This window comes from Canis lupus, chromosome 28 (genome assembly GCF_048164855.1).
Source record: "Canis lupus baileyi chromosome 28, mCanLup2.hap1, whole genome shotgun sequence".
NCBI classification, from domain to species: Eukaryota; Metazoa; Chordata; class Mammalia; order Carnivora; family Canidae; genus Canis; species Canis lupus.
In genome coordinates this window covers 32,356,005-32,380,170 of record NC_132865.1, presented here as the reverse complement: position 1 = coordinate 32,380,170, position 24,166 = coordinate 32,356,005, and the positions used below count along the sequence as shown (strand labels likewise).

Here is a 24,166-nt window from a genome sequence, read left to right as displayed (position 1 = left end):
CTGCTGCTTCTAATTTAGCAGGACAGGCTCATAATTGAAGCAAATTAACTATTTACACTTGCCACTTCTACCAGGGGAAGAGGACACAGCAGCAGGAAAGAATGAGTAGGAAATTACATTCTTGCCACTTGTGTCAGACCTGCCCTTATATAAACACATTAACAGTAATTTCATGAGGCGTCAAACATAGGAATAAATACTGAGGGATAAAATAATGAGGTGTTGCTATTGAGCTGAACTGCTATGGCTAATATCCTTGGATATGAATTATGCATCCTGAAAGAAGGCATATGTTGCAGTATTCAAACAGTTTCCCTGCAAGTGAGATCTGCTCATTAGGCTCTGGATCTGGAGGTAAATCTACGCTCCTCTTCCATGCGCGGCAGGACTGGCGTTTACAAAAATACACTCCCTGGGCACCGAGGGCTCTGGTTTCTCCTGAATATACCAAACTATCTGAACAGGCCTTCCACTCCATTTTTAGCAGAACAGCATGTTTATTTAGCTCTTTGGCTGAAGCTTTAAAGCCATTTAATGTAATGTAAACAAGAACATTTTGTTTGTAATTTGCTAAATGTATTACAGCCCGACTGTGTCTCCAATTAGGAACTTAAGGTTCATTTAGTAATTTACATCTGGTTCTGATTTAAGGTGACTTTCCCTTTCCACTTAAGAGCTGCCTTTCCGTGGCTCAAAAGGACCCGAGAACCCTTTTATAGTTCCTTGGACCAATCCCTCCTGCTTCAAAGCTGGACGGACTCTTTAATTTACTAGGGCTTGATTTGTGCTCTATTGCCACCGTGGACCTAGATCTTTTACTCCGGTGACCGGAATCAGAGCATTCAGAAATAACGGGGATAGACAAGAAATTTAGCTGAAACCTCATAAAAAAGATGCTGAGGGTGGCTGAAACTCCAAGGAGCCTAATACAAAGGGCGTGATATTGTTAAGTTATTATTTTTCACTCTCTGTAGGTTCCAGTCAGTGAAAGATAAGTAGCAAAGACCAACATCACAGCAATACTTATGTTTTATTTCCCTTTCTCCATCTGGTGCCTTCTGAACGACTCAGTCCGCTTCTGAAATGGGCTTTCCATTGTCTTACGATTCATTAGCATTTAAAACCTCCGGTTGGAATCCCAAACACAATTCTGCTTCCATTCCAGATTCAGCACCATCTTCCAAAGTATTAAAATGGGGAGATCTCTGATATGTGAAGTTTGTTCAGTGGCTTTGGTGGGAATGATTCATAAGGGAGGTTTTGTGCTCCTGGAGGATTTTTTATCGCTTCTTTCAGCTTCCTTTTGATTTTTTCTTCTTTGAGAGATTCTTCACAGAAACCAAAGTACATACAGTTGCTCACTCACCATGGATTCTGAAAATAAAGATCTGCCCTTCTGCAGTGGCTTCTCTTTCCTGCCCATCCTCCACAATGAGGAAGCATGTGATATAAACATACAGCAGCTCTATTAGTCATGTTCCCTCTGGCTGTCAAGAAAACATTCAATTGTAATCTCGCTAATAGCTGTTTTTCCTTAAATATTGTAATTTTCTGAGCCCCTAATAAATCATCAATAATTTTGTCCATTTTCCCCAGTTCGTGTTTATATTTGTAGCTGTTCATAATTGTGGGCTATTATGACAACAGGATTTTTGAACAATTGTGGCACATGCAACGCTAGCTTCTACCGAACCAGCTGCCTACACAATGCCAATGACATCACGTGGGGCTCTTGTAACACGCCTAAATTTTGAAGTTTAATGGCCTGCCTCTAATCTGCTCCAGCAACATTCCTTTAAAAATACATAGCAGTATGTGCCCTCCCAAATTTGAATATTAAATGAGAGTAAAATACAATTAATTTAAGTTCGAAACAGAGATACTGTATTATGTTGGCACAATGAGTCAACATAAAGGGAAAGAACAGGTGGTAATACACCATAATAACACTTTGGGATATTTTGCTAAAATTCTCTTGATGCCCAAATGTGCACTCGAGGCAGGCCTGTTCGCTTTGCTGGCAACTCTTGCAAAGTGTGGGAGAAGCGCTGCCACAGAGCAGCAGAGCAATGGCCCATCTGATGCAGTATGCTCCCTTCTGTAAGCTCAGTGCCCGATATCATTCATTTGACCCTCTCTCTGCTTGTCCCCGGGATGGGCCTGCATCCTCTGCATATAACAGATCTCATTTTTGTGTGTACTCTTCGGCCTTACTCTCTTCGGTAAGCAAGATCACCTTGTAAGAGGGAAGGATAAGCTATGCTGAACCCCTGCTAAGTCAAAGGAGCATAAAGGATGGGGACAGCCATCGTAGAGTGACCCACACTGCTCCCAATACTTCGTGTTCATAATGGTGCTCCATTTTTAAAATATCAACTTTTTTTTAATAAGAGAAAAAGAAAATTATTTTTATTAAGTTATTTTCCTAAACAATCTTGGCATAACTTTTTAACACTTGGATTCTGATTATGAAATTGCTTTATAACGTGCAACGAGCTATACTGGCCGTTACAGAACTTCATCCTTTATTTGTTAAACAAATTCTTTGCCCCAACCCTAACTATTTCTGTGGAGAGAGAACCTAAAGGTAGACTCATTACGAGTTACTTACTAAATTGGAAATAAGGTGCACAAGAGAAAGAGAAAAACGTTTGTCATCACACGCATACAATTAGAAATCCTTAAATGTTACATCATCACTATGATCCTATCTGCATTAGAAAGCCTTGGCCCCAATCTGAAAGGCGGTATGGGACAATGGGAGCGATTTTCCCTTTTAACATGACAGTTGAGAATAGTGAATCTCATATTCTAAGGGTCTGTAAATATGGTCACACAAAAAGAATGTGGAATATTATCTTAATGTTTCCCCTCTTGCTATAATAAAAATAAATGGCCTTATTATAATAGAATTAGTGGGAACAACCTGCAGCTTTGTATTTGCTGCCTTGAGGAACTACCTGATTTTCATCCTATGAATGCTATTCTTTTCCATCGGGGACATGGGTGTAGGCACTGACGTTTAACATCGATAACGTGAAGGACCAGTCATATGCTTCCCCCTTTCAAACTATTGGTCTTAAAACCACACTAGTTCCTCTAGTAAATGGAGGAAATAATTAGGGAAAGGTATCTGGGGTCCAGGAGATGGATAAGAGGAGTCAGATGAGTGATAGCACAGGCTACTAATGTTTTGTGGAATAAGAGTCGGTAAAGTGGAAGCAAAAGGAGCACGTGTGAGCTTTCGAACGAAACTTCCAGCTTAGATGCTGAGTCCCAGGTAAAGAGGAGGGCTGAGTCTTCAGAGGGGAATCCTGTATGTCCTCTGATGGGTGAGACTTGCTGCACATAATCCCGAGGGAGAGCGATCACTTTCAGAATGTCTCCTCCACGAAATTTTATCTCACCAAGCAAAAGAGTTTATAGTATCAAAGCCTGGTGCATATCTAAGAATATGCACAGGAGTGATCAAAGTCACGAGAGACGTATGTCCTGGTGTGTGGCGTCAGGGGGTGGAACTGGGAGGCATTAGGATTCCAAAATCTGGAGCACGGATAGGGTTGGGACTCCTGGCCTCTATTCACTTGGTTACTCGTTCAGCAATGCTCTACTGAGTGGAAGAGTGAAGTCACTGTAGAATCCCACCATGAATGTCCAACATCAACTGGGAACCACATCACAGCTTCAGGAATGTGAATGCAAATTGATCCATGTTAGGAGAGAAAAATCAGCTCTTGAATCCCGAAACAACTGTATTAGGTTTTCGATAGAATCACAAAACACAATGTCCACTACTCTCTTCCTAGTGAGATGGATATTTTAATTGAGGGCACAGAGAATGTTTCAGTGGTGTGTTTTCTGTCCTGGAAGATGACTCTTGCATCATAACGCTCCACATGGTAGGCCTGTGCTTTTCTATGAACCCATCCCTGAGACGGCAATCTTGACAGAGACATAAGAAAATGTGTAGAGATTTCAGACTATAAAAGGTAGCTTTGGCTTACAGAAAAGGAGGCCTGGGGAGACCTGGGGGCGGGGCGGGGCGGGTTCTTTGTTCCTTAGCAACTGGTTCTATCATTTCCACTGTTACTGATTTCATAGAGTGATAAGTTCTAGTCACAGTGATTCCATGTACCAGCCAAATCATCTTAGACAAACCGTTCAACAGAATGAGAGACCTGTTTTGTCTGCTAGATCTCCAGTGTCTAGAACACTCCTTGGGGCACATAGTAAATGCTCAATACACACTCATTGAATGAATACATGGATAAAGTTAACTACCTGGCTCTATTTCATAATCTACAAAATTTAGATAAAAGTATCTATGAATATTCAGCATCTATGAGTATTCAGCAGAATAAATGAAAGGAATCAAATGTGAAAGTGTTCTTAAAAGAGTGAGAAACTATACATTTAGCTGTTGATCGATATTCACAACATATAGGTACTTCTAGATGTATATAGCTTTGAGACTTTCTGTTTCTTACATTCTTCCCTGGATCTGATAAGGAAACATAAAGGCCTCTATCAAGAGTCAACTAGGAGATTAGTACATCATTACCACCGTTCAGTATTCTGCAACAGCTACAGCTGCATTTATGTGGTTCTTTCAATGACTGCAACCTGATGATGACGCTTGTCTATTTTTTTTTCTTTTTGACAATGAAATTCTAGATGGTGACAATGGCAATCTGGTTTAGAAATATGGGATCAATATTGTTTCTTTGTTGAAGGGGGGCTACATCTGTGTACTGAACTGTTGGCTCTCTCTCCATGATTCCCATCCTCCCCAAGATCTTCTGGGCTGCTTACGCTGTGGCTGAGATGCAGAGTGTTCCATGTGCCCCCCCCCCCCCCCCCCAAAGCATGGTCCTCACATCATGGCAATCTACACCAGAAGAAAATAACCAGGCATCTGGTCCCATTTAACACAGCCTAGAATATGGTATATGTGGGATTGAATAACATGCTCTGGTGGTCTTTAGGGAATGGCTAAGGGTAGAAACCCTTAAATCTGAGGTTCATTTAGCAAAGAGCAAAGAGGGTTTTGATGACCAAAGGGTAAATAGTAAGTGCTAAAGAGAAGTGTGGACAGTTTTCAAAATACTTTCTGTATTTTTTTTTTAAGTCTTTATGATCACATTGGCAACATTAAAGCATGATGTAATCCTGGCTGGGACATATAAAAGTCCTTCCAAGAGTAACTACAGTATATAAACCTTGAAACAAAGGAAACTAACATGCTATTTATGAAGACCAATAAAAGAGTATAAAAATATGTGAAAGTCTCCTGAAGTCTGGTTCTGATGGGGCGTATTCTCAGCCTTTGTTCTGGCATCTGAAAAATTCACCCACAGTCCTCTGAAGCCATTTTTTTAGAGTGAATATACACTTTCTTAAAACATGTTGATTCCAACTCCACTTTGCATTTTTTCTTACCTGTTTTTGCTCTTCTCCTAAACCATCCCACATTGAAGCCACAATTTTAGAGACTTCACCAAAGGTAGCATTTGGATTTTGGCCCTTGATGGCAGCCTGAGTATCACGAAAGAACAGCGCATAGGCAGACACAGGCTTCTGGGGTTCATTGGGGTCCTTCTTCTTCTTCTTTTTGGGGGTTTTGGGCTTTTTCCCCATGTCAGAGGCAGGTCGCTTCTCTCCACCATTGATCTGAAATAAACATCAAAAATTAGAATTACAGAGGAGCTAAGAAAATTTGGCAATGGGACATCTTGTTCTCCTTTGAAGCTTACACATATATACCCTCCCACACTCATCACACAAACACAGGCATTCCTGGGGGGCCCTTGGTTTTGTTGGTGTTGTTTTTCAGGCCAAACCAACTTCATATTTCCTATAGTTTTCATATTTATCCTTCTTTAAATCTAATTTACATAGCTTTAAAATAGTATTATCGGTTCTTTTTATAATATTATTATACCACTAAATATTATCCCTTACCTGTCAACTCTTCATTTTTCTCATTTGGGTTGCTGAATGACAAGTGACATTATGATTGTGACAGCAGTGGATTCCCCCTATTGTATGAACAGCCTATCTTGTTTTTTTCTGGGGAGTTTATCCTTTTCTTCCTAAGTATGACTTTAAAACCATGGTGGGTGGGATGACTGGGTCGCTCAGTGGTTGAGTGTCTGCCTTTTGCTCAGGTTATGATCCCAGGGTTTTGGGATCCTGTATCAGGCTCCCCGCAGGGAACCTTCGTCTCCCTCTGCCTATGTCTCTGCCTTTCTCTGTGTGTCTCTCATGAATAAATAAATAAAATCTTAAAAAAAAAAAACCCAGTGGGCAACATGTTCCATAAGTTGAATGGCTTTTGATGTTGCATTTAAAGTCTATAGGATGCTACTAGGAAAAACTAGCAATGCTCATGGCTCAGTGACTGGCATAATTTAGGCAGATCAGTGCTGCCCAATGGAACCTTCTGCCATGAGGGTAAATTTCTATCATCTGCACTATTCAAAATGGTAGCCAGTTGCCACATGTAACTAATGAGCACTTGGAATGCGGCTAGGATAAATAAGGAGTAAAATGTAAAGTTTTATATCATTTTAATTGCTTGAAATTTAAATAGATGTAGCTAGTGGCCCTCATATTGGAAAGTGCATGTCTGGAAACTAGGTTCCAGATTCTAGACATTTCTAGAACAGCTTTATACTCAAGTTTAAAAATTGATTCTATTTTCACCATTGTCCTCAAGAATGAATATCTGGGTACTTTTCATTGTTATTCAGATGCAAATGGGAAAAAAAACATTCAGTGCCACTGAATGTTTTGAAGACATCTGCATTTGAATATGACCTTTGATATTAACTAATTATATGTGATGTCACTGCACCTGTATAGAATCAGAGATTTTGGCTTGGATTTCTCTCTAGTTCTAAAATTCTGTGAATCTACATGAGTAGCAAATAGTACTGACTCTGTTGGAAATCTTCTCCTCATGCAGCTCCCGACAAAAATGTGCAAATGTGCATGGGCCCAATCTCCTGATGACGCTGCCATTATCACATGAGGTACTATATCTTCACCTTCTGTTGTTGTTGCTTTTGTGCTCTCTGCAAACATATGTACAAACACTATGTATGTCATTCCAACAAACTGCTAGACAGGGTAGGGTAGTTTGTGTAAAATGACTGCCAGCAATGGAGAGCCAGCATGATATCCAGTGGGTATGCCATCAGAGGGTCTAGACTCATACCTTCTTTTGCTTTCTTTTAGCTGTGTAATCTTGGGGCAAATCATATCATTTCTCTGGGCCTCAATTTTCTCTACTGCAAACCAGTTGCAGTACCATTTTTGATTACTGAGAAGGTACATATTTATATTCATTTAAAACTTGAAAATGATATCACAGTGTTAATTATGACATGGTAGAAACTTAAAAATATCCACTGAATGAATGGAAAGAAATGACCTTAATATTAATTTGTGATGCCATATGGTCATAGTTTAAAAGATATGTTCCAAGTATCAAAGAGAGACAGAAAAAAAGCTACATGAATCCTTGGGCTTTGTTTTTAGTGAGAAAGAGTTAAAACATTATCATTTTGAAATTGTCTACTGAAGGAGATCACACATCTCCTTGGGAACAGGATGCTTTGAACCTGGCCAACTAAGGCAGATTAATATTAGAAGAGAACTTCCCTAGGAGGGATCTGAGAGGCGATCCTGTGAAATTGTTGGTCCACATGTAATCTGGGAGAGGTCCAGCATGTTTGGACAGAGTTGAGAGTGGCAAACTAGTGCTGGCTCTAAATTAAGCATGTGGGCAAGACTGACCTAGAACAGTGGCTTTCAAATATGGCTGCCCGTTAGAATCACCTAGAAACTTCGAAATAATACCTGGATATCCAGGCTTCACACTAATTAACCAGAATGCTTATGAATAGGAGACAGTAGCCTCAGACTCACCCTCAACTCTAGGGTTCTAACTGGTATTTAAATACTTGAAAAACAAACAAAAAAGTAAAATTTCTCTTTACACCTGTATGCTACAGCTCATCTCAGTGTGCCTTCCTCATCATTTAGCTCTTTAAAACATCCCCAAGGGACACTTCTCTAACATCAGTGGACTGTTTTATCTTCCCCTTACTTGATTTCTCTCTGTGAATGCCCTCTCTTCTAAGGGTTCCATGACATCACAGTCCCTGGGTTTTACTCCTACCTCGCTGGCCTGTTTCCAGAATCATTTTTTGGCTCATTCTCTTCACCCAGCCATTCAGTTGTAGCCTTCCTGATGTCTTTTGCTGTCTTCTCTTGTGAGTTTGTACTTAAGAAATCTCACAGAGACACAAGATTTCCATTATCTTTTGTGGGTGGCTGACGGTCAAACTCATGTTTCTCCTGAATTTTGAATGCATTGAAACAGCCACTATTGGACATCTCTATTTGCAAGTCTTATTAAAGTATCTTAAACTCAGTCCAGTTTGTGTTATTCACATGTATAGTTCTGTGTATTTCCTTGATAGCACAATTTTGTAATAAATTTGATACAAATTCTTGTGCCAAATTTGTAATTATATAATAATTTATATGTTAGATCCTCTCTCACCCAGCGTATAAGCACCGTTAGGGCAGGTCCATATGTGATTTTGCTCACTAGCACTTATCATGGTTCCTGATTTATAGTAAGTGATTAGCATTTGTTATAATAGTAATAAAAATTACAATATAAAATAATAATATAATTTCAAGAATGAATGAGTCAAAGCATAAATGGTTTCTGTTACAGGAAATTAAACCACCCTGATTTCCTTGAGAACTTTAGGACAATAATCAAATATGTGGTAAGACAGAAAACACAAGTTTTCTAAAATTTTTTAAAAGTATTTGACATGTTAACAGTAATGTCTCTGGGTTATAGACAGTGTCTTTATGGTTTTCTTCTCTGTATTTTTTATAAGATCCACGTTTTATAAGCATGACTGTTTCCATATTCATAATATCAAATATTTATTAAAAGAAAAGTAGAAAGGAGTCAACAAAGTCTACCAAGAATAATAGTAAAAGTAGAGGGAACATGATATTAGAGATCATATTGCATCACGGATTAGAAATATTTAAAAATAGGGAACAAAGTGTAGGAAAATGAACACTTTTCCATATGGATTATTACCTGGACTCCTTTCAAATTTCAATTAAAAAATTAGCAAGCTAACATATCAAAACCTCTTTGATTACAGATTCTATCAATCTTTTTGGAAAATAATCATATGTCACTCACAATAGTAAATATCCCATGATGCAATGTAAATGTACTTACTAAAAGATTTTCCCAAACTATTTAAATAATTTCCCTCCTCCACCATCCAAAATTGTTTTTGAATCACTGATCTTCATGCGGCTTTCCTTTTTAAATTGTTATCTGGATGATAGGATACAAGTTTTAGATCTGCCTAATGTGTGATGCTGTGCTGTAACGGAAAGGAGAGTTATGCTCTTGTATCTGACAACATGGCTCTACTGTCTAGGGATGACCCAAGGAAGCAGGATAACCTGTAAATGCCAGTAGGAAGTTCTGCCAAGGGTATCAAAACCACAAACTATCATGTCAAAGTAATGTATTAACAAGCCTATTGGAAACTCTAAACAATTCTCTGCAACTAGTCCATTTTGTTTGTTGTCTGGAAGCTTTCCCTCTTTCCTGGCTTGTCCTGTAGGGTTAGCCAGATGTAGTCTTGCTCAATCTCAGTGTTTTGTTTAGCAGAAGCAAGCATTTCATGAGTTCTTCTTCCCATTTTCAAACATGGGAGACATCATTTATGCATTATGGAGTGTAAGTCAGTGGCTACAACTGTTTATCTGATTGAGTAGCTGACAGGCACTACACTGGGAAGGTGGGGTGTGGTCTCCCCTCAAGGCCAGTCTACCAGCCAGCCTCATAGCATTGCATCTGCTTTGTCTTCAATCTGTCTCCAAGGAAGATCATATCGATATGCCTTCCTTTTAAATACTTTTGTTAACCTCAATTACCTGCTGCTTAAGAAAACTGGCACCTGAGAGGACCAAGCTAAAGGATACACACAAAATATTAATGTCTCAAGATTCACTGCCTTTCCCTCAGTATATTAAAGGAGACCACTAAAGCTATATTCTTGGGTCATAATATTATGAACATTTATAGAATTGCCCCCACGGAACTCAACTGAGATTTAAACTAGTTCACCACAGTTGACAGGAGAGGAAACAGCAAAAGCAAAAATTATGTATGAAAGATCTCCATTTAAAAAAAATAATAAAATGTGCTTTGAAGGGAATCATTTATTATATTGTTCAGTGTTCTTTGTATAAAGACTTACTGAGTATGTACATCATCTTTGCTTTTAGGATGCGATACAGTGGAATGAGAATTCCATGTTGTGGTTTGTTACCTCATGCATCTGAGTAGTTGGGCAGTGCTATGTGAAGTTTAAGGGTGTCCACCACTTGAACTTCCTGGTGTGTGGGGGGTCTTACTTTTCATTTTGCATTTTTCTTGTGTTTCTGAGGGTGAAGAAATGGGCAGTTATCTTGGATTCTGTGTAATCAAATGGGGATTTTTAAGGCCTGCTTTCTGGAGGTAGTTTCATCACATATTCGAAAAACACTATGCAAAGCCTCCTTGAAGAAAAAATATGTGGTTATAATTTGGATTCACTTACATGCCAGTAACAGACTGCATTTTGAAAAATACCTGGCTCTTTTGACCACTAACTATTTGGGATGAACACGATGATGAATAACTGTGGTAGAAACATAGCTAAATGGATTTGTAATAGGTCTCTAAACCTTAATTTTGAGGATTGTCTAGATCCTGAATTCCTACTTAGGTGGATGAAAGCTTATAATTCTACATCCTAATTTTCTAAGAGGCCCTGACTTCTAAAGTCCAGAGCAGCATTATCTCCTAGACGTTTCTGGAATGATGGGAATATTCTCTGTGCTGTCTAAAAGGGGTGCCACAACTGACAGAGTGTATTTTTTTATTTACTTAATTTTTAGTTAGTTAAATTTAAATGTACACAGTCACACATGATGAGTGTGTGAACAGTACAGCACTGTGTAGTGGGCATTGTTATTTTATTTTATTTTTTTAAAAAAGATTTTATTTATTTATTCATGAAAGACACAGAGAGAGAGAGGCAGAGACACAGGCAGAGGGAGAAGCAGGCTCCCTGTGGGGTAGCCTGATGTGGGACTCGATCTCAGGATCCTAGGATCATGGCCTTGGCCACTGAGACACCCCTGAGCATTGTTTTAGAGTAAATATTTCTGGAGTCACTAGGGTTCTGAGACTGGAGAGTTAAAGTGAATCCCAACATCATAGTCTTTAGAATAGAGAAGAAACCATCTAACGCAAAAATAGAAACTCTCCATGATGACAAGAGCATTGAAAATAAGGACCAGGTGCTGTTTATCTTGCTTTCCCCTCAGCCTCAGCGTGGGGTCCTGCACATGTGTGGGATCACCACACATGTCCACTCTGTTACCTACAGCAGTGAGCAAAGGCTCAGAGTGACAAGACAAAGACCTTTGAAACACCTACAAAAGTTGTATGAAAATCATAACAAATAATATCATGGCTGGGTTGAGGCCCTACGTGTAATTCTGATCAACTACAGGTTTATTTCACAACAATTAAAGCACTAGTGAATAAATAAATGCATACGAAAATGCATAGATTAATATTACTCTCACATAAGCTTTACACAGATGCGTGTGCTTCATGTCACTTACTTGTAGACACAGATTTATTTCTAAAATCCCTAGAGGTGTCCTTAGGCTTCTGATAATCCACTCCTGCCATGTCTTGTTGCTTAATTATAGTGATGTATTTAACTTATTTATCACAAGAAAACAACATTTTTCACTTAAAAAAAAAAGCGTGTGTTAACGGTGTTGCTTAGATAATACTTCTTAAGAATACAGAGTACAGGAGTTAAGACTCTCAAGGAAAGAGAATCATTGATATTGAAATGTCCCTGGAGAAGTTAGAAACGTCTATAAGCATATTTAAAATAAACTGCCGCGGTCCCAAAGCCTTTAATGGAGCTGGGAGAGCTGTTTAATGCACACTATCTTGCAGTAATCGCTGTAGTTTAAAATAGATTTTAATCAAGCACCATCTGCATAATAGGCTGAACAAACAACACAGAACTCCACTTATAACTCTTATCATATAAAGTAAATATTATAAAATCTTCGCCATAGAAACAGGGCATATCACAGCACTTTTTTGTGATGGTACTGTTGCTGTAAGTGAAAAATTTTGCTACTTAAATTCATTCTCTCTTTCCTTTCTAAACTATGCCATCTAAAATCCCCTTATGAGAATAAATTCATATAAGCATGGAAAGTAAGTCATCTAGTTACTGTGAAATCAGCAAGGCTGTACTACTTCTTTCATTTTGCAATCAGGTTTATTATTATCATTAATAATAACAGTGCATTCAATGACTCAAATCATCAATTATAAAAAAAAGTTTATGAAATGCCTTACTTTTGAAATGATTCAGAAGCACGAATCTGTATCACAGTTTATAAAGCAAATTCATTTTTAAGGATCCCCGATCTGCAAAACATAGCTAAGTATTGTTTTAGGATGAGCTTAGCAAAGATAATTCAGTGGCCTTATGTAAGGATAAGAAATTCAGGCTACTGTCCAGAAAAATTACTTTCAGGTGAGGAAAAGAGTTGATTATAATTATATATACCTAATAGTTATATTCATCGATTTTGTTGAATTCACTTGGTCTTTTCCAAATTTGCCTGTCTAGGGCAGTATATTTATTTCTTATTCTTTTGTATCGAAAGAATCTAAAATATTCTTTCTGCCATACAAGAAAGCACAAGAATGCTGGCATAGGGTCCTGTGGAATAAAATGCCAGGTGCCTATGTTTAACCTCACTTTATTTTTATTCCATGAATTAGTGAAGTGTGTTCGATTACCTAGGGCATGAATCATCTAAGAACATATATACCTTGAAAATAATTTATCCTAGTATAATTTAATTACTTAAATGGATTTTTCAAATAACTGTTTAGAATCAGGTACTAACTGTCTGACTGAATTTTATTATTTTTCCCCAGAACTAGTTTGCTAAACTCAGCCTTAACCAATGGGATCACTTTATTTTTGATAAATGAGGAATATATATTTTTTCATGTGCTAGGGTCTAAGGAATTCTTTAGAAGAATCATAGATCTTACATCATAAGAAGTGTTGAACAATTGCATTATAAATACAGCTCAATGTGGAAAATAATAGACTTTGCAGTGCCAATTTGCTGTCCTATTGCTAGATAATGTGACTTGACACTTGGTTCTAACATTGCTTGATTTCACTTAGTGTTTGCAGAAACCTGTCTGCTTATCATTTTTTCTTTATTCAGGAATCTTCTTGCCTTCAGAACGGTGGTAAATAAAAAGCACTTTTCTAAGAGCTTATTTAATTGTTGCTCTAGTGACTTATCCTATTTGCTTTGAGGAAAAAAAAATCTTTTTCTGTCCAGCGAGGCAAAGCACATGCATTGATGAACTTGCAGCTTAGTAAGAAACTCTTAAAAGCAAAAAGTAAGTGAAAGCAGGAACTCAAAGGAGTAAGCAGAGTACTGAAGGCAGCTTTCATCTTGAAGATAGTTGCTGAGCCTGGTAAAATTGAGTCAAATGCACAGTAGATAGAAGACAAAGCCCAGAGCTGACCAAAAGTGGGGTGCTTAACAGGAGGGTTGCTATCAAAGTCAGGACAGAGAAGAATTAGACTCCCAATGCCATTCTGGGATAAAACAACTTCCCCTGAATGCACCCTCTCAGAACCTGCAAAGAAAATACTGAATGGAGAATGGAAAATACCTTTTGTGGTAATTTACCAACAGAAACAGCATTTGTTAAGGATGGATACTCTAAATACATACTACTTTGGGTGACCTGAAAAAAGCCAGGAGTGGTTCTAGATCCTAATGGCCTGAGATGCTTGGAGAAGCAAACACAAATCATCCTTAGAGGAATCTTCCCTTGGACCAGGTCTGATAGAATCTTCATAAAGTTTTAATGAGCACCAGCTCTTAAGCTAAAAGCCAAAAAGCCAAATGGAACATGGCATCAAAACCAAGAGCCATCATCAACTACAGACAATAGAAACAGACCTCGAAAGACTTAATGTGTTGGAATTAGCAGGAACTGTCAAAAGAACAAAAGAATGAGATATATGGAGAAAGAACAAGCAACTCAAAAGGCAGCCCAGACAGATGTGAGAAAAAAAAAAAACAAATAAAATTAGAAATATAATAATTGTAATGAAAATCTCAAGAGATCAGCTTTAATTTCAGATCACATCCAGCTGAAAAGAGAATTATGAAGTGGGAAATTAACACCAATAAATTAAGCAGAATTGTAATACAAAGGGGCAGAAAAACAGAAAATATGAAGGTCTAGTGTATGTCTTATCAGAATTACAGAATTGCAAGGGAGGATGGGGGAAAGTCAATATTCCAAAAACATGAATGGCTGAAAATTTCCGGGAACTGATGTAGAACGGAAGTATTAGGTTCACAGTAAATTTAAAGACCCACGGTGAAGCTGCAGGGTTCAAAAGGCAAAAGAAGATCTTAAAACTAGTCAGAGAAAAGACAGATCACTTTCAAAGAAAAGACAATGAAGCAGTAGAATTCTCAAAAGCGATAATGAAAATCAAATTGTCATAGAGTAATAGAATGTCTTCGATAGGATAGAAGACAATCAGTATCAGTCTAAGATTCCACACAGAGTGAAAGTACTTTTTAAGGCAATCATGTTCCCAGTAAATGCTCATGAAAGAGAAATTTAAAGGCATATGGGATAATGATGTCAGATGAAAGAAAATACTAAATATGTAAAAAAAAAAAAATCTAAAGAAAAAAAAGGCTGTAAAAATAACCAAAATCATGTTTCATGGAGATTATTAAATGACATGATTTAATTAAATTATGATTAAAACAACAGCAATAACTACTCCATAGTGTTGAAGGACGTTGGGAGTAAAATATTATAAGAAGAGTAAAGCTATCAATCAATGTTAGAATTTTACACATTTGTGCATCAGCGGTAGATACTAAATGAGAAAGGACACAATTTCCAATCTTACCATGGAAAATTATGGAATGAGAAAAACAAGAATAATCTTAAGGAAGGTAAGAAGGAGAAAAAGAATCATAGAACATGTGGGGCAAAGAGAAAGCAACATATTTAAGTGGAGAAATAAACCCAAATATTTTAGTAATTATATGAATATAAATAGAGCCGGTTTCATTTAAAAGTAAGAACTGTCTAACTATATGCCATTTACAAGGAACCTATATAAAACTTAAGGATATTTCCAGCAGAAAGGTTGAAAGTAAAAGGATGGAAAAAGATATACTGTGATTCTCAGCCCATAATTTCCCGAAAGGGAAAACTGTGCTAAAAATACACTTCTAATGCCAGATACTTTAAGTGTCTTATAGTGTCTGTTGTATTACAAGTCCTGGATTATAGGCTTAGAACCACAAGCTACCCAAGTTTATATTTCTTTGATGTTTTACTGTATGTCTAGTTTATGACTTTAGGCTGTCAACACAGCTCCATAGCAATCAGAACCATGGGTAGTGTTTATAAGGTGATAATTTATTTTACTGATGTATTTACAATATTTCTCTCTGTCAAAAAAAACTTATTTCTTTTAATTGTTCAATTAGATAAACTGGATTCAATATGTAATTGCTTACAAGAACTCAAAGTGTGAAGAGGGAAGATTTGTAAGCTTTTTTTTTTCTGGTATGAGACTAAATATTCCTTTTTTAGTTCTCTTGTTAGAAATGATTTAAGTGATCTTTTTGACTTCATGCTCTTTCACGTTTAGCTCAAGCTGCAGCAGTACAACATTCCACATAAATCCTGCTCACATATAAAGGAAAAAAATTCCAGTTTAATCTTTTACTGTGATGAAGAATGCTGAGCATTTTCAAAAAACTCTGAGCAGGGTTTTTTTTCCCCCATTTAATAAACATAAGTTGAAAAAATGGGTAGGAAGATTTTGGATTAGAGAGAAGGTGAAGAATATGTGTAGAGCAGGAGCAGGAAGGTAGATTTTCTTGAGATGGAAAATACACTTAAACTAAAGATGAACTTGAAAATATCTGTGGAGACAAAAAGCCATCTTAACGAGGACATTCTTGAGAAATCTAACCCTAAGCCTTTACATGTGACTACTTTAAAAATATAACACTACAGAATATAAGTTCTACTATACAGCACTTGTACCATCATTAATGATGAGCCATAAATTATTTTACGATGTGGATGTTGAACGATTGGAAGGATAAGCACCAGTAAAGTTTCACACCAGCCTGGAACCTCCTCATACAAATTTATCCCCCAGCAAAATTACACTATATGGATCTTATGGGAAAATGGGAAATAGCAGAATCTGCAAATGTTAATTCTACGAATTTCTGGTTTCTACTCAGTCTTCTACTCATGTAAGTTGAAGAGTGCAAAGTGTTATTGTAAGTAAGATAATCCTGCATAAAATTTGTTGTCAGAAGATGCTAATTTAGCATTAATTTCCTGAAATGTCAGCAATGAATACTGATAAAAATATAATCCAGATGCACAAATTGATATTTACTATAGGCAGACCATGAATTTTTTCCCCTTGTAATACAGTACTTATCATTTATGTTTAGGAAATTAACCTGAATTACCCAGGCATAACTCAATATCAGAATTGCCAGCCACCAACAAATTCTTGGTGTCCACATTTAGGTCCAGGTACTCATCAACTCTTAGGTTCCATTAGAATAATACCCATTTTGCCCTCTAATGGTCAGCTAAAGGTCAGATCATCACTAGCCCAATAAATTATTTATGTAATATCAATTAGTCTCCTGCCTTCTTTTTTTTTTTTTTTTTTTTTTTTTTAGTCTCCTGCCTTCTTACCTTATTTCATGAGAGACTGGTTCATTGACCAACAAGGAAAAGCTTGTTAAGGTGGAAAGGATGACATTTAGTTATGCAGTTGCTCTAAAAATGGGCTTAGGATTTGTTCTAATCAGAGGTGGTAAGATAGCAGACATAGAAATGACTGTCATGAAGGAACAGTTCATATTCACAGATACCTAGAAATGGAAGGCACAGCATACCACTCAGGATGGCTTAGGAGGAAGACAGAGAGAGAGGGGGCAAAGCATGACGGCATGGCCCAGAGCCTTTACTGGGGTTTTTGTGGGAAGGAATGCATGAGGTGGACCAGGTATGCTGAATAAGTTAAGGATCGGATATAGTTTGAACAATTTCAGTGGGCCTTGGGCTATGGAGGTGGTTCCTAGTTGTCCGGTACCTGGTCCTGCGGGGACTTAGAGGCAGTGGGCTCTGGACTGGTTGGTTTATTTATCAAAAGTGTGCTCACAGGGGAGTCATACTCTATCTCTTGGAATTAACTAGCCTTGGGAGGAGTAGTTTTTTTTCTTTTCTTTTCTTTTCTTTCTTTTTTCTTTTCTTTTCTTTCTTTTCTTTTCTTTTTTCTTTTCTTTTCTTTTTAAGGATCAAGGCCCCAAGCACCAGAGTGTTAATACTGAGAAGAATAAAATATAGTCAATGCAGACTTGTCTTTGTCATCAGGCTCAAGAAACCCGAGTCACTATTTATTTGTAACTTTGAAAAAATAGTGTAGCTACTGGAAAGTTAACCATATAGGTCAGATTCCCACTTGGGTGGCTTCCAGTGGCATGTTGGCAGATTAATTTCCCCAAAACAACATTCTTGCAAAAGTCAAAAGAAAACCAAGGGCTGCCACAAGGGACAAATCATTAGATTAAAGGAACAAAGGGAAGGAATAGGAAATACTGTAGCTGTGAGTGGTTTTTTGGTAAATGGGCACATGTGTTCTTTCTCACTGGGACAAATTTGGAAGACACTTGACTGACAAGGCAATGGAAAGATTATTTTGGTGTTTTTGAGCAAAAATGTACTTGATTTCGGTGCATTTAAAAAAGCTAAAATATCTTAAAGAACTAAAGCCTTCAAAGTACTACAGTAGCTAATTTCCCAATCTAAGGATACTCAAGGCCCGTCTTCCTATGTAGATAACTTAATGTGCCACAGAGCCAGCCAGTCATGTTGGCAAGGAGTTAACAAAAAGTAAGCAAGGAAACATCCAGGCTTTTGCTTATGGAAGGGAGTCATAGAATATCCCTGGTCCTTACCTTCCGCATTATCCGTATGAAATGGTTGGGTCAGATAATCTCAAAGGTTTCATCTGACCATCTCTCTCTCTCTCTCTCTCTCTCTCACACACACACACACAGAGACACACGCAGCCACCACTATATCCCTGAGATGTTTCATTTTTAAAATAAAATTATGAAGCTGAAATAGATTATTTTTGGAATGAGTGGTGAATTAAGCTTAATTTTGGATGTTGAGTCCTACAAGACTTACTCTCCATACTCACTATGCGGACCTTATATTTTGTGGATGACATCTACTTTCATGCTTAATACATCTATATTTAAATGATTTACTAGGGACTTGAAAATGTAACCGGAAAAGCAAGTGATTTAATCTATTCACTTTGTAACCTCATTAAAAAAAAGTATGCCCCCCACCAATGTTTCTCAGTTGGATGATAGAAACAGCTCAAGGAATGTGCTAAAGAATACTCTTTTTGGGCAACAAGCATTTCCTATAGGTCCTGAAAATAATCCAGTCATACCTTCGTGGTATCATCACCTTCGTCTTCATGCACTGAACTAGATGGGGAAGGAGTTGCGGACTTGCTCCCGGGTGGAGATGGCGAGTTGTGAGGGACACTGTTTCCTCCCATATTCAAGCCAAGCTGAGCACTGAGCTGGGACTGGTTGATGGTGGTCAGCTGGCCATGCTGCATCATTCCTGGCTGCTGCCTGATGTCTGCAGGCTGACCCCTTGGTCTCATGGCTGCCATCTGGGGATGGGAGCCGTACTGAGTTCCTTCCGGATTCCGGATATCTTGCATCTACCAAAAACAAAGACAGGAATAGTTTTCACAAAAATATTTCTGGAAAAAAAATTTTTTTAATTCCTTAGACTTTGAAAATTCTGTAGCGTGTCCTGGTAAACTTTACCTATATCCACCTCAACCCCAAACCTCTCCTTAAAATACCCGAATGGTATATTAATCACTCTAGAGGTACTGTTACTAAAAGAATAGAAATTGAGAATTCATTCGACATCACATTTCATTAGTCAAGACCTGACTAATTATATTTACAGTCTTTCTTTATGAATGGAATGCAAACATATATAGTATTAGATATTGATGGCATAGGTTTCAATTCCTTTTTTTAAGATTATTTATTTATTTATTCATGAGATACACACAGAGAGAGCGAGAGAGAGAGAGAGAGAGAGAGCGAGAGAGACAGAGACAGAGACACAGGCAGAGGAAGAAGCAGGCTCCATGCAGGGAGCCTGACATGGGACTCGATCCCAGGTCTCCAGGATCACACCCTGGGCCGAAGGTGGCGCTAAACCACTGAGCCACCCGGCGTGCCTGACGGCATAGGTTTCAAAACACTGATGCTTATTAGAGTGTCAAAATTATGTAATTGTTAGTCATTACAGCATTATGGCAATTCATGAAACCCAGTTTCTTTTATTCTGATCACTTAAGAAAGGTTTTGTGAATTAAATGTGCTATGATTCTTAGTTTAATTCCGTGTAGGCTAGTATTGGCTAAAATGATCTACTAACTTCCAGACTCAGAGCACTACCAGCTGGTATTAACCAATTGATTAATTGACTATTGAAATGATTTGACTGCACAGTCAAATTTGAAAGTAAAGCTGCAAAGTTGCAAGGTCACCATATTAATCCATTATGCTATCTGGGTCACTGCTTTTTAGCCTTAATGAGACTCATTCTTGTAATTCAAGCAATGAATTTTGTCTCTGCAAGGATTAGAATTAAAAGCATTGGAGGATGAAGCTCTTAACGTATCTAGAGGTCAAATGTGTTGTATAAGAGGAGTATAGTGGATTTCACTTAATGTTTCTCTGGCATTTGCAAACTTAAACTAATGAGTATTTCGCGGTGCTCGTAGAAGTGGTTCAGTTCTTTCACTCTGAGGAGAGTTGGGGAGTTCATGCAGGTAGAGGCTTATAAAACAGGAGACAAAAGAAAAACATGGAAAAAATAAGGGCAGTGAAGAGGTGTACGGTTAGTCAAAAAAATTAATAGTGTTATCTTTCTCTATTTCAAAGAAAAAACATCCCACATGGTGTCAGAATGCCCCATAATTGCCTGTCTGCAAATGTTCCCACGACATAGAAATACTGTAAAGGTCAATCAAGTTACTTAGTCATAGGCTCTTTTTTTTTTCTTTTGGTAATAAAATCATTTTCTACCATTGCTGCCTAGTCATTTTACCAACCTAGTTAGATCTGTCTGAAACTGGAGGTGGGACGGAAGAGATGTCTGCCTGTGTTTCCTGGGTTAGGTTTACTGTCTCTACCATGAGGTCTTTCCTATTAGTCAGCACCATCCTTTCGACCTTTCCGGCTCTTGCCCTTCACCCTCTGACTTCGTTCCATGCATCATCCTAGACTCTAACTCTTCTCCGTGAAGGCTTAGGCCAGCCTGTGGTTCTGTATCTGCTGCTTTCCGTGTGCAAATCAACACCTTTTCCCATAATTCAAACTGTATTCCTCCAATGCTCCAAAAGTAGTTCTGATGCTAATGTGTATTCATTGATACACATTAGAGCTGCGAGGGCATTTAGTGATCCCTTCTCAGTGTATAGAAGAGGAACCTTAGGGGCAAGCCACACTACAAGCCTGTTGCCTGTCTGTTGAATAAATACAGAAATGATTAAAAATAATAAGTGAATGAATAAAGCTCAGAGAGGTTAAATGACTTCCCTAAACCACAGAGTGGGAGTTAAAATCTGCATCTCTCAACTCCACACTTTGAAGCTTCCTACGTATTGGCAGCCAATTTGACATTTTACATGTCCCAGGGAGAGATTTATAGTTAAAGCTAATCAAAACCACCTTATCAAACGTTGTCTACCCAAACTGATTTTTATGTAGCCCATTCATGTGGTTTCCGCTCACATATACTAAAATAGTTTTTTTCCCTTCTCAGGTGTTCACGTAACTTCTATAATCTGATCATCCTTATGAAGTAGTACTAGATTTAGCAGCTCCCCATAAAATTGTGCCATTGACAGAGGATATCATAAAAATCAGGACCAACTTTTGAAAGTACGCAGAAGAGGCATTAAGTGAGTGACTTTTCAAGTCTAATTTCTAATATCCTGAAGTCATGTTAATTAGCACTCTGACTACTAAAACTTGTATTCTAACCTTTGTTTTATTGGTAGAAGAAGGTAGGCATCACCAAAGTGGGGTAAAGTATCTGTCTGGGTAAGGAGAATGAAATACTCAACAGGCTACCTCTTTCTCAACATACTCGTCATTAGTTCGAAAATATCATGACACCATGATATTTGGCCAAGCAGACAGCAGTTTTAACTCTGAATCAAAGAATGATTTTCCTGTGTGGAGGGTCACAAGCACAAATTGGAGAGCATAGTCATCTCTTCAGCACTCGGATGCACTTAAGACTGTCAGATATTAACATCCATTTCCAAATTAGGAGTATTTCCATTTTACCTTGCTTTCATAGATGTCAGTTCAGTATTAATCACTGCCTAATGTATAATATGGGGGAAATTAAACTGGATGAAGTCTGATTACTGAAAAATAAGATTAATTGGTTAGCTCATGAAGGTAAGCAAATGTTTTGATTACCGATTTCCTTCTAGAAAGATACTGATGGACTATAGTCTTAATGCCAAATACAAAACTTCAACTTGTGAAATATTATTTGCCGTTAACTTCCAATATTTTTAACTTATTGTGAATAATTCACCTAGGGCATTCTTAACAACAACGTTCTTCTCTTTGATTCTTCTGGACTTTTCAGTGGCTTCTCTTCTTCCTACAGCTTTCCACCCCTAAATTATTTCCTAACATTTCTCCGTAAGTCACATTTCTTCCATCTCGAAGTTTCCTTTTTCGAACTTGTTATGTACTGTGTGGCCCGTTTCTGTTGATGACACCTTCATCCGCCCTGTCACTTCTACTCAAAATGTTCTAGTAATTTTTTATTCTTTCCTACCAAACTCTTGTGAGTTCCGCTGAGTCTACTCTAAAATAACTCTTCCACCAGCCCTTCTTTTCATTTCCACACTCGTTCACATATTTCAAGCCTTCATTGCCTCTTGGCTTGCAATGACTACTTAAATAAAATAATCTCTTCACATTCACCCTGAAGAGTCTTGCAGGATTGATCTTCTAAGCCACAGGTTCAAAACCTTTCCAGTGATATCTGCCTACCAAATGAAATCCAAACTCTTCAGCATGCCATGAAAGGTTCCAAATAAGCCTTATTCCCCAGATTTGTCCTTCACACCATTATTCCTCAGCCAAACACAATTAATTGCTATTCCTTGCCTCTGTCTCTTTCCCTTGAATAAGTGTCTTTGGCTATGTTGCTCTTTCAGCATTTGCTGTCAGACAGATTTCAAGGAGAGTTAAAAAAAAACAAACTTTGCACAGTGATTTGTGATTTGTTCGGTAATTTTATCTAGTGAGCCTTATTATTCCCCTTTGAGGCAGCCCTATAGAGATGTCTGTTTTGAACATGTTTATTGAGGATGGGGAGCTTAAGTGATCTCAGATCTCTCCACCAACAAAGATCAAAGCCGAATTGATATATGCTCTACACATTTGTGCCCTTTTCACAATTCCATAATGCTATTACCATATTCATGTATCTAAACACTAAATACATTTTATTTATTTATTTTTAAAGATTTTATTTATTTATTCATGAGAGACAGAGACAAGAGACATAGACAGAGGGAGAAGCAGGCTCCCTGTCGGGGAGCCCGATGTGGGACTTGATCCCAGAACCCCAGGATCATGCCCTGAGCCAAAGATAGGCGCTCAACAGCTGAGCTACCCAGGCGTCCCAAACCTAAATACATTTTATTTTTCTTTTAATTGTTTTTAATTTTTATTTTATTTTATTTTTTATTTATGATAGTCACACACACAGAGAGAGAGAGAGAGAGAGAGAGAGGCAGAGACACAGGCAGAGGGAGAAGCAGGCTCCATGCACCGGGAGCCCGACGTGGGATTCGATCCCGGGTCTCCAGCCAAACCGCTGCGCCACCCAGGGATCCCCTAAATACATTTTAAAGTCAAGTTCAAAAATCATCTAATCTACAAAGCTTGCAGAATCTTCTTATTCTGAACTGCTAAAGCATTTGTCTGTACTTTCTTTATTGGTCACCACTTGTAAATTTCTTAGTCTGTCTATACCTTCCAGACAGTAATCTTCATTAGTATGACTAACGCATTTTGCAATCCCTCCTCAGTTCTCTTTTTAATTAAATTAGGCATTTCAAGTATTCAAAACATATTTGCGGAGTCAGTATATAAGTGAAGAAATGAATACTACCAGTGTAAACCAACCAACCAGTTTGAGGAGTTTTCTTTTTTCCAGTGAACTTCATCTAATAGTGGTCATAAGAGGAAAAGGAAATTTGAATAATGTCTGTCTCTCTTGTGGCGGAAACCTCAGGCTGTACCCTCTGACACACTACTTTTGTCCTAAGGGACAGGCCTCCAGTATTAAGCTGTCTAGCCACGACTCTAGCCAACGAAGAGCACTACCCACCTTCCTTTGCAGCTCTGTCAGGCCACGTGACCATGTTTTGGCTGCTGAAATGTAACAAAGTGTGTGGTACTTCTAAGAAATCCCCTTAAAAGGAAAGGCTTACTGCCCATTGTTCTTTCCTGTTGGAGAAAGTGTGGGTGTGATCACGAGAGCTTGGGAAAATGTCTTGAACCAGACACATTGGAGACACTCCAGTTAGGACATTGGAGATCTAAGAAAAAGGTGCTGGAGTGGTTATTACAGAGCTACCAGACCCTGGGCAATCTACTTAACCGTGGGAGTCTTTAACGTGAAAGGAAAGTAACTATCTTTTTTAGAGTCACTCTCATTTTTAGCTTTCTTTTAACACAGTTAAACCCAGTCTTAACTTTAATAGATTATAAACTCAAAAAGACAGGGACAGAATCTCTTTTGTTTACCAGT

The 24,166-nt window shown here is 38.0% G+C and overlaps 1 protein-coding gene and 1 long non-coding RNA gene across 6 annotated transcripts in view; one reads left to right on the top strand and one right to left on the bottom strand.

Annotated features, from left to right (window-relative positions):
• The window catches only part of TOX (thymocyte selection associated high mobility group box), a 299,102-nt gene that overhangs the window by 28,426 nt on the left and 246,510 nt on the right, over nucleotides 1-24,166 (bottom strand). For all 5 annotated transcript variants that reach the window (XM_072804538.1, XM_072804539.1, XM_072804540.1 and 2 more), the window contains 2 exons: nucleotides 18,729-19,010; nucleotides 5,440-5,670 (listed from right to left, as the gene is read on the bottom strand). In XM_072804538.1, coding sequence (XP_072660639.1) covers nucleotides 5,440-5,670; nucleotides 18,729-19,010 — 513 coding nt within the window. The remainder of the gene's footprint in view (nucleotides 1-5,439; nucleotides 5,671-18,728; nucleotides 19,011-24,166) is intronic.
• LOC140620374 (uncharacterized) lies at nucleotides 3,580-8,807 on the top strand. The gene is made up of 3 exons (XR_012020177.1): nucleotides 3,580-3,899; nucleotides 6,968-7,034; nucleotides 8,753-8,807. It is a non-coding gene; the product is annotated as an uncharacterized lncRNA (long non-coding RNA).